Raw genomic sequence first — 19,103 nt, forward strand, 5'->3', positions numbered from 1 at the left:
GGTGGTCTCTTTCTTTGCTCCTACGACCTCACAGCATATAACATGTATTGAGCACGTACTGTATACCAGGTGCTCATGTTGCATACACAATCTCAGGTGCTCTATTATCACCACCTACTGGTGAGGGGGCACTGTGGTTACACTCATTTTACGCCCAGGGAAACTGAGGCTCAGAGAGGTTACGCAGCACTGCCTGTGGGCAAGAAGCTGCTAAGCGGTGGAGCAGGGATTCTGGGCCAGGTCTTACTGACTCTAAAGGCCATGCTCCTACCTCAATATCATGCACCTTGTGTGTACATCTTTGGGTTATCTTACTGCTTTCTTAGGAAAAGCTCCAAGAAATAGAACTTCCGGATCAAAGGATCCTGATGCAGTCACACACTCTACTGAGAAATGCTTGACACTCGAGAGATGGCTGGGGCCCTGAGCAGAAGCCAGATGGAAAGCCCTAGAAGCATTTGAATAACCCCATTAGCTCTGGCTTGCCCTCCCCCCCATCTCTACAGTGGGAACCGTGGCACCTCTTAGGGTTGTTCACATCTCAACTGATGGCTCCGATCCTAGCGAATGGTTGTGTGATCAGGAGAAGCTGGTTTGCTTCTCTGAGCCTCAGTTTCCTCATCTGCAAAATGGGCTTGCTAATAAAGATTGAGAAAACGTGAGGTGACAGTGCCTGGCCTGTGGAAGATGTTCACAGATGTATATTTCCCTTCTCCATCAGACACTGAGGAGGGCAAAACTGAACCACTGATCCATCAATGTTCCGTCTACCTTGGTCATGAACGAGATCTCCACAAGTACAACCAGGCCGTGGCCGACATGCTTTCCGTGGGGGATGCCAGACATCATAAATACAGGAGCCTGGGTTATTTTGGCATTATGGGGGATGCCTCCATTTCCCCCCTAAAATCACTGAACTACGTGGCTGAGAAGCTGAAGGATGAAAGAACAGAAGGAAGGTCTTGTGTGTGCATATGCGCGTGCGCATGCATGCACACACCATCCAGGGTGCTTCAGACTAGAGATGCCGCCTGAGTGTGGCGTTGCCCCGGACTCTAGCCCTGGGCCCTCTGAGCCCACCTGATACTTAGGCTTCCGACAGGGGAGCAGAACTGAGTCCAGAGCTCTGGGGCTGACTATCCGTGTGGCCTTGTGGAAGTCGTGGCCCCCCTCTGGTCTTCAATCTCCCCAGCGCTGCAAGGGTGCCGGACAGGACGATCCCTTCCCAAGGTCCCTCCCTTCACACTGACATTCAAGAATTGTTTTCTCTGAAGCCTTAGGGGTGAGAGATGTAAAAGGTGGTAGGAGTAAGTCAGGTGAGGAAGTAGGAGTGAGGGCAGGTGAGAAGTCACTGCTCCCTGGCGGCCCCCATCGGGTCACAAGGAAAGCAAGTTCATGGCCCGAAATGAAGGCTAACATGGGGTGCTGTTGTCTTGACCAATTTCTACCATGAGGGTCATTCCATTTCCCCCAAACTGAGGCGGGCTGAAGTTCAAAGCCACAGGTAAGGGTGCCCCAGCCAAGCAGTTCCTATGAGCCCAGGCAGGCCGCTTCCAGACTCTCTCTGCTTTAAGAAGTGCAGGTGGGCTGACTCGAGGTCATGGGGATGTGAGTGTTGTTAAATGTCTGGCCTCACAGCAAATGAACAGAGCTGATTTCGTAATACTGTTGTTTCCAGTAACTTGAGAAGAAAAAGTTTCACCCATTCACTAATTTGATCTTTCCTAATTCTCATACCTACTCCTCAGATGTCATGCAATACTTTTCTTCCTTGCAGTGTTGTTTTGGAAATGCACTTCAGTAAGAGAATTCACTGGATCCTTTTATCAAATATAAAGATGGGCTGGTGTTAACCTTACTCCGAAAAATGTCAATTTACAAGGGCAATTCGCATAAGGCATCGGTTTTGTGATCCTTGATTGTCCTTTACTGGGGGGTTTGGATAGTAGCTGTTTTCAACTCTTCCCACACCCCAACACACACACACACACACACACACACACACACACACACACACACACACACTCACTCACACACACACTCCGGCATCTATGAGGATTTTAACCTTTGTCTGAACAAAGCATGGACGCAGCACTGGCTGCATCTCATGGTGAAAACAGTTGCTATCGGCAGTTACAACTGATCAGTCACGCTGCCAACTCGAACCACAAAGCCTGAGCAGAGACCTCCATCCTCCCCATGACCTTGTGAGATGGGAACGGTCATCCCCCTTCTGCAGAGGGGGTGACCATGGCTCATGGAAGCTGAGTCACCTGCCAGGCTTCACGGCTGGTAAGTGGGAGATCTAGGACTCAAATGCATTCCCATGTGACCCCACAGCCCTTCCCTCCCCACAGGGTGGTACATACACAGAGCAAGGGGAAAGGGGCTCCTGCTTACCGCCCCCCACCTCCAGCCAATATAAGGTTTGTACAGGGACCTGTCACGCGTGGCCAGAGGCGCTTACAAAGAGCTATGCCAGTGCCTCTCTGCTTGCAAAACTTCAGTCCAAATGGCATCTGAAAACTCCAGTAAGAAATTGAGGGGCATTTCAGGATAGTCGTTGAGATCATGGACTCAGGAGCCCAACTCTAGAACTTACTGATTATGTAACTAATCGTATAATAGTTGATAATTGTGCAAGTGGGCCAATTACTCAATCTGGATACCTCAGTTTCCTCATCTGTAAAATGGGCAAAATAAAAACCCCTATCCTACTGGGTTGTTATGAGGGCCAAAAGAGTTTATTGGCAGGGGTTACAGAAAAGACTGCCTTGTGTTCCTCTCCCACTGACTCGTCTCCCTCACCTTCCCCCAGGGGCCCTGGAAAGGAAAGGGGACTAGGCACTAGCCCTCCAGAGATCTTCCCAGAGCATCCCCACCACACTGCCACATCCCTTTTCCCATCGCACCTGAGCAGCAGATCTCAGAATCTCTTCTCCTGCCCCTACTCTTGCCTTGAACGTCAGTGCCATGCTCTGTCCATCTGGGTATCCCCGGTGCTGAGCACAGCGCCAGGCACCTCTGCCGAAACCCCCTTCTACTGAGAAATAAGCCAACGTCTGTGGAGGGAGGCGACTTGCTCAAGGTGGCACCGCCGTGTCTGAGGTCGCTCTTGAACCCAGCTCTCCCCCCTCCGGCAGGTGCTGGTCAGGGGCTGTCTGTACAGCCCACCCCTGCTTCCACCACTCACCAGCCACACCATTATGTAGGAGAAGACAGCGATCCACAGCGTGGCGGTGATGAAGGTGACCATGAAGTATTTCTCCCAGCGGGGCTTGCTGCAGTTGGGGATGGTGATGCACAGGAGGAAGATGAGTGGCCAGGTGAACACCCATTTGGCTCTGTCCCCTCTTGCCTCTGCAGTGGGATGAGGTGGAGCCAGAAGGGAGAGGAGAGAAACATATACCAGGTTACACAACTGCTAGACTACCTGTCTATCACTTTGTGTTTTAGTCGTTTCTTCATCCATTAAGCGGAAACATTTTCTTTCTTGGTTGTTGCAAGAATGACATGATATAATGTACAAAAAGACCCAGCACACACTGTAGCATACAGTTAGTACTCTGGAAATCTCAGCTCCTTTGTTCCAAGGTCATATACTCTGCTTGTTGTAGATACAAGACTAAAATGTGAGTGTCCTGGCTAGCAGGCGTAACCTCATTGGCCCCTACCAACAGAATCCACAAACAATTCAACCAAGGAAAAGTGGCCTCACTGAGCCACTGGGTGCAAGCATAATGTCCTTAATTAGCCACTGAGTACAGTGTGCACATGCAGGCTCAAAATTAGCTTGTTGGCCACTCCAGTGAAATAGTGGAGGACAGACTTCTGAGGATTCTCCTCCACAAAAGCAATGAGAACATTGGCAAAAAATGGTCAGAGTCAGCCTTTTTCAGAACTCTGGAAATTAACCAAAGGCGTGTAGTAATCCCAGCAGAGTTTACTTAAGAAAATTGGCAGGATCTCAGTGAGAACAGTGAGCTTTGTGGAGTTTTAACTTGCTCTATTTTCTAGTCCTTTCCACCAGTTCTGGAGTTGCCTTGAGAACCAGCATCCTGGCATCCACCACAGGGGGGCAGGGCTGGAGCTTCTCCCAAGTCCATTCTCGGAGAACTGGCATTATTTGACCTGTCTGGTGGTTTCCTGGAAGATCCCACTTTCAAGGCTGTCTTTATTTTTCCTGAATCAGAGCTCCGCCAGTGTGAATAGGATTTTCCTTGGGGGCATTTGTTGAAAACAATCAGAGGCAACTGTTGAACATCACACTGTCCCAGGTGGTGGGTAACAGTTGAGACAAAAAAAATGAACTGGCCAAACAGCTTAAAAGGAAAAACTGGGGAATGGGATATATCTATAGAGGGCTTTGCAAAGCTCCCACATATTTGGGAATCTAAAAGACCATGAGTATGCATAGGGCTGCGCCCGTGGATATTTGCATGCTCAGTAAAGACTTGAAGATGCCCTAAGCTTTCACCTCTGCCTAATGCTGAGGCTCTGAGCAAGCAAGAAAGTAAAAACTAAGGTAGATTTGTTAACTATCTGCCTCGGTGTTGAAGGTGTGCCCCCAAACACACACAGAACTTAACGGCAAAGACTGGAAGACTTATTTGGTCCAGGCATCTAAGGAAACCTCTGTGCTATCATTAGATGACCTTAAAAGAACCGAGCAGATATTTCAGTGTCCACGCACAATAAAGAAGACAAATTTTACAGAATTAGCTGAGAAAGTTGACTAAACAAACAATAGCAATAAATAGCAGTAACAAGCAGCCCTGGGAAGGGAGAAGAATATGATTTCTAGCATTGTGAAATTATATTATTTTAAATGGCCAGTTTCCAACAACAACATCAAATATGAGACATGCAAAGAAACAAGAAAGTATGGTCCATACACAGGAAAAAAAAAAAATCAGTCTAAACTACCTTTGAGGAATTCCAAACATTGGATTTACTAGACAAAGACTTTACCTTTTATTATTATTTTAAAGTTTGTTTGTTTATGTACTTATTTACTCCTTTATTCATTTTAGTAATCTCTACACCCAATGTGGGGCTCAAACTCATGACCCCAAGATCAAGAGTAGCATGCTCTTCTGACCAAGCCAGCCAGGTGCCCCTAGACAAAGACTTTATATTAGCTGTTTTAAACATATTCACAAAGGAGTTGTCAAAATGTCTAAAAAAACTTAAGAGAAGTAAGAGAATGATTTCTCACCAGAGACTATCAATAAAGAAGTAAAAACCATAAAAAAGAACCAAGAGAAATTCTGGAGTTGAAAAGTAAAATAACTGAGAAAGTCACTGTTGGGGCTCAACAGCAGATTTGAGCAGGAAGAAGAAATCAATCAATGACCTTGAGGATAGGCCAGCTGAGATGGTCTAGTTTCAGAAACAGAAAGAAAAAGGGAAAAAATGCAGGAAAAATACCCAAAGAACTCACATTCAAAAAGTTCCCAAATCTGATGAAAAACATTAACATATACATTCAAGAAGGATACATACACATTATTCTCGAGCTCACATAAAACATTCTTCAGGATAAACACCACCTTAGGTAATAAAAACAAGCACTGATACATTTAGAAGGATTTAAATCAAGTGAAGTATGTGCTACAACCACTCTGCAATGGAAAGAACTTAGAAATCAGTAACAGAAGGAAGACCGGAAGTTCACAAATATGCGGAAATTAAAGAACATGCTCCTAAAGGACCAACAGGTCAAAAAAGAGATCACAAGGGAAATTAGAAAATACTTTGAAATGAATGAAAATGAAAACACAACATACCAGAACTTATGGGATGCAGGAAAAACAGTGCTTAGAAATTTATAGCTATAAATGACCATACTAAAAAAGAAGAGCTTAAATCAATGACCTAATTGTCCTCCTTAACACAAAAAAAGAGCAAAGTAAGCCCCCAAAAAGAAAAGAAAGAATCAAGATTTAAGTGGAATAAAATAGAATTTTTTTAAAAAAGAAAATCCATGAAAATACAAGTTTGTTCTTTAAAAAGATCAATGAGGGGCGCCTGGGTGGCTCAGTTGGTTAAGTGTCTGCATTTGGCTCAGGTCATGATGCCAGGGTCCTGGGACTGAGTCCCCGCATCGGGCTCCCTGCTCGGCGGGGAGCCTGCTTCTCCCTCTCCCTCTGCCGCCCCCCACTTGTTTTCTCTCTCTCTCTCAATACATAAAATCTTTAAAAAAAATAAAAAGATCAATGAAATTGACAAACTGTCAACTAAACTGACCGTGAAAAAAAAAAGAGAAGACTCAAATTACTAAAATCAGGAATGAAAGAGGGTGATGGTTATGTGCCTCACAGAAATAAAAAGAATTATTAAAGAAATACTATGAACAACAGTATGCCAACAAATTACATAACCTAGATGAAACAGACCACATCCTACAAAGACAAAAACACCAAACCTGACTAAAAAAGAAAATCCAATAAGACTTATAACAAGAGACTGACATAGTAAAAAAACAAACAAACAAAACAAACAGAAAAACTTTCCTTAAAGTAAGGCCAGGACCAGATGTCTACCAAATGTTTAAAAAAGATTTAGCATGAATCCTTCACAACTCTTCCAAAATGTAGAAGAGAAAGGAACAGCTCCCCATTCACTCCACGAAGCCAGAATGATCCTGGTAGCAAAGCCAGACACCAAGAGAAAAGAAACACAGACCAATATCCCTTATGAATATAGGTGCAAAAATCTTTAACAAAATTCTGGCAAACTGAATCCAGCAACCATATAAAAAGGATTATGTGCCATGACCGAGTGGGATTTATCCCAGGAATGCAGGCTTGGTTCAAATATGAAATTTAATCAATCCAGTATACCATGTCAACAGGATAAAGGAGAAAAAAAAAAAAAAACAAACCCTGCATAATCATGTCCACTGAGGCAAAAAGGAAAAGACAGGCACTTAACAAAATTCAACACCTTTTCAAAACACTCAGCAAACTAGGAAGAGAAGAGAATTTCTTCATCCTGATAAAGGGCATCTATAAAACCCTCACCAGTAACATCATAGTTAATGGCGGAAGACTGAAAACTTTCAACATGATGAGGATGTCTGCTCTGATCATTTCTATTCAATATGGTACTGGCGTTAGCCAGGAACACTAGGCAAGAAAAATAAGTCATTTAGCTTAGAAAGAGAAAGTAAAACTATCCCTCTTTGTATACGGCATGATCTTGTAGAGAGAACGTTGTAAAAAGTCCACACACACACACACACACAAAACTATTACAGTAAATCAATTTAGCCAAGTTGCAAGATAACAAGATCAATATACAAAATAAGGTTGTATTTCTACATGCTAACAATGAACAATCCAAAAATGAAATTAAGAAAACCAGTTCCATTTACGATAGCAGCCCACAAAACAAAACAAAAACAACCCTTAGGAATAAATGTAACAAAAGATGTATAAGATTTATATGCTGAAAACTACCAAACAACATTGAGGGAAATTTAAAAAGCCTTAAATAAATGGAAAGCTATTCTGTACTTGGATCAGAAGATGTAATATTAAAATGGAAATGCTCCCCCAAAACTGATCTACAGATTCAATGCAATCCCTGTTAAATCCTAGCTGACCTTTTTTTTAAAATAGAAACTGACCAGCTGTTTCTAATAGTTATATGGAAATGGAAGAGACCCAGAATAGCCAAACTAATCCTGGAAGAGGAACAAAGTTGGAGGACTTAACATGCCCTGATTTTAGAATTTAATACAAAGCTATAAGCAATCAAGAGAGTATGCTACTGGAGTAAGGATTTATAAATCAATGGAAGAGAATTTTGAGTGCAGAAATAAACTCATCCGTTTAAGACGAACTGATATTTAAAAAGGGTGCTAAGACTATTCAATAGGAAAAGGACAGTCTTTTTTAACAAAGGGTTCTGGGACAACCTATCCACATGCAAAAGCATGAAATTAGACCCCTCCCTCACACCACATACAAAAATTAACTCAACATATTGAAGATCTAAATGTGAGGTGAAACTATAACATTTAGATGAACATGAGGGCACAGCTCTTCATGACACTGGATCAGGCAATGGTTTCTTAAAAGACACCGAAAAACACAAACAAAAGAAAAAAATAGATACACTGGATTTTACCAAAATTTAAAAGTTTTGAGCTTCAAAGGACACTAGCAAGGAAGTGAAAGACAATCCACATGATAGGAGAAAATATGTGGAAATCACATAAAGGTCTAGTTTGCAGAATAGGTAAAGAACTCATCATTCAACAACTAAAAAAAAAAATCCCAATCTGAAAAATAGGCATAGGATTTGAATAGATGGTTCTCCAAAGAAAATATAAAAATAGGCAATTACTATGTGAAAAGGAGCTCAACATCTTTAGTCATTAGGAAATGGCAAATAAAACTACTTTGTACCCACAAGTATGACTACACCAAAAAAGGCAGATAATAATAAGGGCAAAGTTGTGGGAAAACGCAGACCCTCATACACTGCTGGTGGGAATGTAAAATGGTGCATGCAGCCTCTTGGAAAATAGTCTGGCAGTTCCTCAATATGCCCACACAAAAATGTGTACTCAAATGCTCATATCAGCATTGCTTATAATAGCCAAAAAGTAGAAACAACCCAAATATCCATCAATGAATGAACAAAATGCAGCATATAAACACAATGTAATGTTATTCATCCATAAAAAGGAATGAAGTACCAACCCATGCTACAACATGGATGAACCTAGAAAACGCAAAATGAATGAGACCAGACACAAATTCTGTTTATATGAAATGTCTAGAATAGGCAAATCCAACAGAGATAGAAAGATCAATAGTTGTGGGGGGCGGGATGGGAGTGATTGTTCATGGGTGTGGGGTTTTTGGGGCGGAGAAACGAAAATTTTCTGGAAGTGGGAGCCTGGGTGGTGCAGTCGGTTAAGCGGCTGACTCTTGGTTTCAGTTCAGGTGGTGATCTCACTCAGGGTTGTGAGATTGAGCCCTGCGTCAGGCTCTGCGCTCAGCATGGAGTCTGTTTGGGATTGTCTCTCCCTCTCCCTCTGCCCCTCCCACTCATGCACGCATGTGCACTCTCTCTCTAAAAAATAAATCTTAAAAAGAAACGTTCTGGAATTATATAGTAATGGTTGAACAACTTTGTGAATACACTAAAAACCACTGAACTAGATACTTCATGAGGGTGAATTTCATGATATGTCTCAATAAAAAACCTGCAAAGTAGGCTGGCAGGAGCTGTGTTAGCTCTCTACATCTGGGCTTGAATCTTCCTAAATCATTAAAAGCATATTTACTAAGAAAAAAACACCCCAGCCTGCTTATAATAATGAACCAACAGACTATGGTTAGCTAAAAAATCGGCAAATCCATTCATGTATTCATCCCAGAAACGTCATCAGAGAGACATCTATCTTCCCAGTTCTTTCTCTACATAACTTTCCGCACCTTGCAATTCTTGCATAAAGAGCAGAAAGGTTTCCTGCCTGATTGGATTGTCCAAAATTCCTGGCTCTTCCCTTGTCAGCCCACACCCCAATCCATCTAGGCTGCTGGGCCTCTCCACAATTGACCTAAAACTCCATATATGCGGGAAGAATCCACTTCGGGGAATTGTAACCCTGAACATTTAAGCGCCCGGGAGGCATCTTTGGAGATACATACAAACGCCACAGCATGAAGACCATTTTCTTATTTTCAGAGACACAAAATTGTGTTGTTTTTGCCTGGTTTGGGTTTCACATCTGGTTTGGACATCTACCCTGAGCCGGCCCCACCCAGCTGGCAAGCCTCAGGGCCCACCATTGTTTTCTATAAAACAATGCTCCATCAGACCTGTTCTGCTGTGTTGTTCAACTGTTGGAGGCGATCCATTAATGGACTGTGAGAGCAATTAAGTGGATGGCAACTAGCATTTTCTCTAAAAGAAGTAAATAGTAGTGTTATGGTATATAGTAAGAGTTAAATATTATTCTACGAGACTTCTGTTTCCCTTTTATAGGTATCTGTGTGTGAAACAGTTATTGCTACAGATCATGGTCATATGTGGAAAACTTCCACAGGGCTCATGCTGTGCCCCCCACTTCTCCCCCCCCGAACCGCCCGCTATGTGCAGCCTCCCCATTGTTCTGACTCTTCTGGAAAGCCTTTCCTCATTAACTCAGTCCATGGTGATCTCTTTCTTCTGTAACTGCTTTGACTTTTAAGGATATTTATGAGCTACTGAAACTAGCGAAGCTGACCTAGGGCCTCACTGCCCGAATCCCCCATCTACACTTTTCCAGGACAGGGTGCAAACACAGCTGGTAACAGCTTCGGGTGCCTTCTGCACTCGTCTGGAGCATACGCTTAGCAGGAGGTGACACGCTTGTCCTATTTGCTAACAGCTTGCACTGTGTAATTCAGCACTTTATTTACAGTTTTGTTCCCTGACTGCTGGGTATGAAGTGCCAATAATTAAAGGCCAGAGACAAGACAGGGAGTGGGCAAAGCTCTGGCACCTGACATGGGGGTCAAATTCTGCTGGGTAACTCATCAGCTATGGGTCACAGGGCAAGAAGTCCCCCCAAACCTCTTTTTCTTACTTTAGAACGGGGGTGATGATAGCAAACCGGGGGCTTGGGAACAAGACAGTATCTGTCAGTGCACACCTCGCCATTACTATTGGAGCTACTAATACGGAGCCAGTTCTGGATATTTTAGGGAGCTGTCAGACCATGGCTCTCCATGTTGGCTTGGGTGATACCGTCACTGGGATGAGTTCCGGAGCCAGAGTTTGAGCTGCTCACAGGCAGGGACCTGCTAGATCCTTACATGCTTGTGCCCTCAGCAGAGCCACAGTACGTGTGAAACGAATGGGAGGCCAAGGACCACCCAGGACATAGGGACAAGAATAGGAAAAACACCATCAGAAATAAAAACGAATTTTTAAAATCTCACATAGTAGACATGAGAATTCCCATTTGAAAGCCTTTTCCCTGGAGAGGATTTCTCGAGATCGTGCTGATGAAATGAGAAATTTCCTGAACTTCTCCAAGAGAACAGAACACATCACGAGGATTTATTACTGGAGCAGAAACAGAACCCAGTCGCAACTGACTGGGGAAAGGAGGTGCCAATGTCCTGGAACCACCACCCCAGGCCTTGCTGGGTGCAGGAGTTCGGATTCGGTGAGATTCCCGGGACAACGCGGGCAGCGATCCCAGTCAGGGGGGCTATTTTCTGCCAGCCACGCTTGTGCTCCCGCCCGACTGGCCCAAGGGTGGTTCCAATCACACTGAGTTATCACAGTCTGTTTCCCAGGACATTGAACTTGGGACCGACGACAGTGTGCCTGGGGGAATTGTGAAGTGAGGATAGGACGGGCAGAGGAAGCGGGTCTGAGGGGCAAGGGCTTACACAGGGACGAGGAAGAAGACAGGGAGAGAGGGGCCGGCCCAACCCTGTGTTTCCTGGCTCTGCTTGGTCCTGAGACCCACCTGCACCAGCTCCAGGAAACACCTATGTACCTTTCTCATAAAATTCCCTTTCCTGCTCAGGTGAGCTCTAGCTCACTTGTTACTTGCAACCAAAGGGTCCTAAGCAATAGAGTTAAGAAGACAGGAACCACCCGGCTGTAGGAGGGGCTTTTCTTCCTGGCCGGAAGTATCTCCTTGTTTTCATTCTGTGCTCACCACACAACCTCCTGCCCCAGGACGTGGTCTCTTGACATGTCCACCAGCCTGGGCCCCAGCCTTCTCATCTGCAAAGTGAGAGGATGAGACTAGATCATTGGTTTTCAGTTGTTGCTGATCATCCACATCACCTTGGCTGGCAGGGGGTGGGGGTGGGGGGCGTTGCTTACAGATTCCTGAGTCCTACCAAGATTCAAGGTCTGAGGCTGTTCCCAAATACATATTAACTTACCAAACCCACATCTAATGTGTTGTAAAATGCACCTAGCATTGGTTTTAATCAGGTATGGTTAAGACGCGCAGACAAAAATAGTCGTCATGAAAAAAGTTTTCATATTCACAGATCCCAAGAAAGAGGAGGCAAGGTATGCCATGCTGAGTCACGGGAAGAAGAACCCGGGTTGGTCAGGAGGCAGGAGGAGCCGGAGGAAAGCCTGGGCGGGAGCCTTTATTGAGATTTACATGGGAAAAGACAAGGCACAGTAGGAAGGCTTCGGATTGGCTAGTTTGAATAATTTCAGCAGGCTCTGGGGGAGGCCATTTCTAGTTATCTGGTACTTGACCCTGGGGCGATGCGGGCAGAAGAACACGGCCTTCTGGAGTGGGAGAGGCAGACAGAGGAGGTGGTTTAGAGTACTGGGATCTGGATTAGTTTGCATTGGTTAGTTTGTGCTCCTGGATGAGTAGTTTGAGATCTCTAAAAATTGGCAAGTCTGAGCACTTCTGGGTTGTACTGGGCATGCACTGTTCTCATCTGGCCAGCATCCATTCCTCTACTGGTAACAGCAAGCTAATGTTCCTTTAGGGAGCCAACCCTCCATCCCACATCAGCCCACGTGGTTTGGAGGGCTGACTCCACCTCCTAGCTCTTCGGGTGTGAGTCAAGCGTGGCTAATCATGCATCCCATAAATACCTGGCGTGTGCATTCTCTGGGCTAGGCACTATTCTAGGTACTGGGAATCCAACAGTGAACAAGACAACACCCTTGCCACTAGGAGGTTTACATAGGTTTGGGGCTGGGCACATGACTAGAGAGTCAACCCTGGGGATTTTGCAGGGGATATCTGCCTCTAATATCCATTGTCCCTTTCTTATTAGAGGAACCCTATTTTGCTTGCGACATTTTCCAGCTAAAAATCTTAATTTTCTAGGCTTCCTTGCAAGTAGGAGCAGTCACAGCCCTAACAAAGAGATCTATTTGGAAGTCTATATGGTGGTTTCCAGGAAAGTGAATATTTTTGTGATAAGAGACAAGCTTTAGGAGCACCTGGGTGACTCAGATCACGATCCTTGGGTCCTAGGATTGAGCCCCTTGTTGCGCTCCCTGCTCAGCGGGGAATCTGCTTCTCCTTCTCCGTCCCCACTGCTCCCCCACCCCCGCTCATGCTCCCTCTCTTGCTCTCTCAAATAAATGAAATCTTTAAAAAGAGACAAGCTTTAGTGACATTTGTCTCCTGCCCTTTGTCCTTCCCCCTTGTTCCTGGGTGGAACACAGACACCCTGGAGCTGCAGGACCAACTGGCAACCTTGAAGACAAAAGCCAGCCACTAAGGATGGAGGAACAGAAATGGAAACTGGTGATAGGATAGAGCTGCAAGACTCAGGACTTCTTGTTAGGTAACAAAAATTCCTTGAGGCAGAGGTTCTGTCACTTGAGTTTTCTGTTACATGCAGCTGAATGCAATCCTTAACTCAGAGGTACCACCTGTGCACTGAATTAACCCAATGGGATGTCAGCCCAGATGGCTGGTGGCTGGTGGCCATCTCTGCAAGCTGCCCAAGGATAAAGCCAACCCAGGGAAAGCACAGACGGACAGTATTCTGTAACCATCTGAGCCCAATATTCAACTCTGCCTGTGAACTTGCCACAATGGGCTTTTTGGCTCAAACCAGCCTGAATTGGGTTTCTCTAACACTAAGAGTATGGACTGGGGCACCTAGGTGGCTCAGTCGGTTGAGCGTCTGACTCTTGATTTTAGCTCACGTCATGATCTCAGGGTCATGGGATTGAGCCCCGTGTCAGGCTCCATGCTGGGTGTGGAGCCTGCTTAAGATTCTCTCTTCCTCTCCCTCTGTTCCCCGCTCACCGCGCCCCCCCCCCCCCCCACATGCACATGCTCTCTCTCTCAAAAAAAGAGTCTGGACTTATTCATGGGTGAAATGAGTTTCAGGCGGGTAGCAACAGGGGTAATGGGACAGTGTCTACATCTAGGGATATCTCCCCCACTACCTCCACCAGGAGTCCCTGCTGGCCCTCACTGCTTTTCCCTCAAGTTCAATGTCAGGGGCATCTGAGAGATGCTCCTCATGGACTCCGACTGATGTGCAAACACAAGTGAAAGAAGGGCTTCAGTCGTTTGTGTCACTAAGCTCTCAGGTTTTCCTTTTGAAGTAGAAAATTACAATATAATTATGTGAAAAAAAAAATCTTTAAAATAAACTGTAACAAAACAGATGGCTAATCATACCGGAGGCAAAAATTAAGAACGGATGCAGCTGTTGATAAAAAACTGCAAACAGATTAATTTGGACAGCATACTAGGCACTCCAACTAAGGGAGTGGTTAACTTGTGGCGTGTGGGGCTGTGTCACTGCATGATCGAGATATTCATGAACCCTGGAATGAGGGGCATCTACAAGATCTAAGGATTGTAGCTCTAGACCAGTGGTCCTCAAACATGAGTTTAAATCTGAATTCCCTGGGGAGCTCATTAGATGCTCCCGGCCCCCCCCCCCCCCCAGAGCTAATGGTTTGGCAGGTCTGGAATGGGGGCCCAAGAATTTCCATTTCTAACAAGTTCCTACATGCTCCTGCTTGTGCTGGGACCACACTCCGGGTACCACCACTTCTGATCAGCTCTATATTTAAAAGCAATTGAGATACAATTAACATTAAAAATTCACCCATTTAAGTGTATAATTAGTGGGTTTTCATATATTACAAAGCTGTGTAGCCAATCACCACTATGTAATTCCCACGTGCTTTTCATCACCGCCAAAAGAAAACTTGTACCCATAAGCAATCATTCCCCATTCCCCTCCTCTCTCAAATTCTGGTAACCACTAACCTGTCTCTACCAGACTGACCTATTTTGGACATTCCATATAAATGGAATCATAGTACGTAGGCTTCTGTGTCTGCCTTTCTCTTACATGTGTTTTTAAATTTCATCCATGTTGCAGCACACAGCAGTATTTCCTTCCTTTGTATGGATGACTAATATTCAAATGTATGGATACACCAGTTTGCTTCCCCGTTCATCACTTGATGAGATATTGGGATTGTTGCTACTTCTTGGTTACCATGATTGATGCTATGAATATTCACACGCAAGTTTTTGTGTAGACATAGGTTTTCGTTCCTCCTGGGCATACAGCTAGGGGTGGAATTGCTGCATCATATAGTGACTCTACGTTTAACTCTTGGAGGAACTGATGGCCTGTTTCCCAAGAGGCATACCATTTTACATTTCCAACAGCAGCGTTTGATGGTTCCAATAGGTCCAAATCCTCGCCAACACACTGTTGTCTCTTTTTGAATCTAGCCATTGTAGTGAAGTGGTATCTCACTGCGGTTTTGATTTGCATTTCCCCGATGACTAAGTGTTAAGCATCTTCTAACATGGACTTACTACCTGTATATCTTCTTTAGAGAAGGGTCTATTCAAATCCTCTGCCCATTTTTTAAAACTAGGTTGCCTTTCCAGTGTTGAGTTCTAAGAGTTCTGTATGTATTCAGGATACTAGATCCTCATCAGAAATACGATTTACAAATGTTTCATTCCATTCTAGGAGCTGTCTTCTCACATTCGATGTCCTATAAATCACAAAAGTTTTAAGTTTTGATGAAGGGCAATTTATGCTTTCCTTCGGCTACTTATGATTTTGTTATATTTAAGACTCCATGGTCTAACCCAAAGTCATGAATATGGACACTTGTATTCCTCTAAGAGTTTTGCATTTTTAGCTATTAGATTTAGGTCTCTGTGTTGTATTGAATTATCTTTTGTATACAGTGTGAGTTTGGGATCTTTTTTTTTTTTTTTAAATGTGGTGATCATTTTCCTAGCACCATTTGTTGAAAAGACTATTCTTTCCCCATCAAATGGTCTTGGCACCCTTGTCAAAATTACTTAAGTGTATGGGTGTATTTCAAGACTCTCAATTCTATTCCACTGATCTATACTACTATCCTTATTTCCAGTACAAGTCTTGATTACATCTTTGTAGTAGGTTTTAAAATCAGGAAGTGTGAGTCCTTCATCTTTGTTCTTTCTCAAGATTGTTTTGGTTATTTGGGGCCTCCCACATTCCCATAGGAATTTTAGGATTAGCCCATCAATCTCTTGCAAAAAAAAAAAAAAAAAAAAAAAAAGCTAGTGGTGATTTTGACTGCTCAGAATCTGAAGATTAATTTGGGGACTTGTGCCATTTAAAAGATCTTTATGTCTCCCTATCCATAAACATGTGATGTCTTTCCATTTAGATCTTTAATATCTCTCAACAATATTTTGTAGTGTTCAGTGTGCACGTCTTGTACTACCTTTGTTAAAGTTACTCCTAAGTATTTTATTCTGTTTGATGTTATTATAAATGAAATTGTTTTAATTTCATTTTCAGGTTAATTGCTAATATACCAAAATACAACTGAAATTTGTACATTGCTCTTGTATCCTGCAAGTTTAGTCTTAACAATTTTTTGTGGATTCCTTAGGATTTTCTATTTGCAAGATCATGTTATCTATGAATAGTTTTATATTTCTTTCCAATCTGGATGCTTTTTATTTTTTCTTGCCTGTTTGTTCTGCCTAGAACCTCCAGCACAATGGTGAATAGAAGTGGTGAGAGTGACATCTTTGTCATGTTCCTGGTCTGAAGGGGAAAACTTTCAGTCTTTTACCACGAAGTACGAAGTTAGCTGCAGATGTCCTTTATCAGGTTAAGGAAGTTTGCTTCTAATCCCAAGTTTGTTGTGGGGTTTTTCATCCAGGAACAGTGTTGTATTTTGTTAGGTGCTTTTTCTCTGAGATGATCATGTGGTTTTATTAACAACGTGGTGTATTGTTTTTCATACGATGAACCAACTCTGCATTCCTGGCATAAGTTTCATTTGGTTAACTCCATGAGTTTTATAAAGAGGAAAACAAAGTTCCATTAAGGTTAATGAACTGTGCCAAATCTCACAGAAAATTAGAGACAAAGCCACAAACAGACTCTGCTTCCCCAGCCAGGGGCCTCCAGGCTGGCCTTTGTAGAGAGGCGGGGACGGGGCGGGGGAGTGAGGAATGCAGGGGAACATGGAGCCTTGTCAAGGCGGGATTGATGACGGACTACCTCACCATTACCCAACATTTGTGTCGTGCCTCACACCTTGGAGGTGATTTTCACATTCTCTTTGTTCTTCATGTCAGCTTTTAGGGGACATTTTCCCTATTTCATAGGTAAAGAAACCGAGGTTTGGTGAAATTCAGGGACTTAAACATCTCAGAAAGTGAGCGGTAGTGCCAGGACTTGAATGCAGGTCTTCAAAGTTTAAAAATCCTGAGTCCTTTGTGCTGTATTGCTTGCCTGCCCTCTGAGTCCCGTGATTTCAAGGCCCATGGACGTCCTTTTGCTACCCGCCAACCGGCAGAAGTGTCCACTGTCCAACTAGAGCTTCCTACCCTTAGCTTATGGCTGTGATCCAAACAGAAAATTCCTCTTGAGAAAGGGAGCCATTAATGTTTTCTCATTCCTTGGGGCAAACGAACTTCAGAATAATTTTTAGTTTTTAATACATTTCTGTTTTATCCTTAGATTTAGACTTACCATTAAATGGATTGCTTTCCGAGAGGCACAGCAGCCCCATGGTCAGGTGTGCCTAGATTGCCAGATTCAAACCCCAGCTGTGGCATATGCTACCTGTGTGAACTTGGCAAGTATGGGGGCCCCCTGTATCTGTTTTCTCATCTACAGAATGGGGAGCACAATGGTTCCTGCCTCACAGGAACTGAAATAAAACTGAAAATGAGCCAATACACACGATGGGTCTATAATAACACCTTGTGCAGAGTAAACACTAATTTTTACCTATTGTTGATGTTAACAACCACATTAACTTCCACTTAACAGATACTACTGTCAAGCACTGGGTTGGGTGGTTTTACAGAGAACAGTCTCAGAGAGATAAGGCCCTGTGCCCAAGGTCACACAGCGAGGAACTGTCAGATCCAGAAGTCCAACACCAAAGCCTCTTAAGGACCCCATCCTGAACTCTGGAGGGTGGGTTTTGATCTTGAGGGCACTAGAGGGGGCGAGTGGAGACCCCACAGGAAGCAGATGAGGTCAGGACTACAAGCATGCTGAGCGGCCAGGCTAAGGCTGGGAGGGAGGGGAAGAATGGAGGGGAGGATGAGAAAGGACACACTAAGCTTCAGCAAGCCAGAGGCAGGCCCTGCTGAAGGCTGACATGAGGATGCAAGCAGGGCTGCGCACACAGGGACTCAGGCCCAGAGAGATGTATCTGGCAGTCCACGGTAGAGGCCTACAGGGCTCATGAGGTCTTTGGGAGGCCTTCTCCAGGGGAGAGGCCTTGGCTTGGTCTCCCCCGGACACTGGCACAGTCAGGGAACACAGTTTGGCCATTAGGACCCTGTTCCTGCTCCCCAACAGAAGCAGCTGCCCTCGTGGGGAAGAGGGCACAGATCCAACCCACAGACCAAGATCTCCCAGGCCACAGAGAAGGGGGCTGCTGAGCTCCCATGGCTGGTACAGATCCCTGAGACCCCATCCCAGCTCTGGGAGCAAGCCCATGGCCTCCACTGAGCTCTGTGGAGGCTCCACGATCAACTCTGGGACTGGATGTAAATGGGTCCCGGAACTAGAAAGTCATCTGAGGTTGGTGCATCAATGCCCTTGTTCTAAAGACCCCAAGTTATGGCCAGCTCTGCAACCCACTTCAGGGATCTCAGGGCATCCAGCAGAGTGATCTGTCCGGTCCCCCATCTATGCTGTTCGGTCTCCACTATGTGGCAGTGGGTGGACCGTCAGCCTCTCTGAGCCTCCACGGCCTCCTCTGGGATGGTGGGGAACTGCTGCCCCTCACCCACCTCTGGGAACTGTGGGGCGACCAGAGAAAAGCAGAAAGTACAGAGCTCATTGCCCAGCCTCTGAGGGCTTTGTCCGAATTTGGAGTCCCCAGGGAACATGAAATTAGAGACCACTAATCCCAGAAACACCGAGATAGTCAAGAACGCTCACTGCCACCCGCCCCCCCCCCCCCCCCCCGCCGCTGCCCTCTGACATTAAACATTCCGCAAACCCTACAATGACGGGGCGGGGTGGCGGGGTTCCTGGGTTCCCAGGTTCCTGGTGTCTGAAAACCACATAGACCCAGCAGCTGGCCTCCTCCCTCCCTTCCTTCCTGTTCCCCCTGGCATCCTA

The 19,103-nt window shown here is 44.8% G+C and overlaps 1 protein-coding gene across 5 annotated transcripts in view; it reads right to left on the minus strand.

Annotated features, from left to right (window-relative positions):
* SLC24A4 (solute carrier family 24 member 4) overlaps positions 1–19,103 on the minus strand; it is a 183,630-nt gene that overhangs the window by 13,172 nt on the left and 151,355 nt on the right. For all 5 annotated transcript variants that reach the window (XM_027572514.2, XM_027572513.2, XM_027572516.2 and 2 more), the window contains one exon: positions 3,194–3,360. In XM_027572514.2, the coding sequence (XP_027428315.1) occupies positions 3,194–3,360 (167 nt within the window). The remainder of the gene's footprint in view (positions 1–3,193; positions 3,361–19,103) is intronic.

The sequence above is a fragment of the Zalophus californianus genome, chromosome 6 (genome assembly GCF_009762305.2).
Source record: "Zalophus californianus isolate mZalCal1 chromosome 6, mZalCal1.pri.v2, whole genome shotgun sequence".
In the NCBI taxonomy this organism is placed as follows: Eukaryota; Metazoa; Chordata; class Mammalia; order Carnivora; family Otariidae; genus Zalophus; species Zalophus californianus.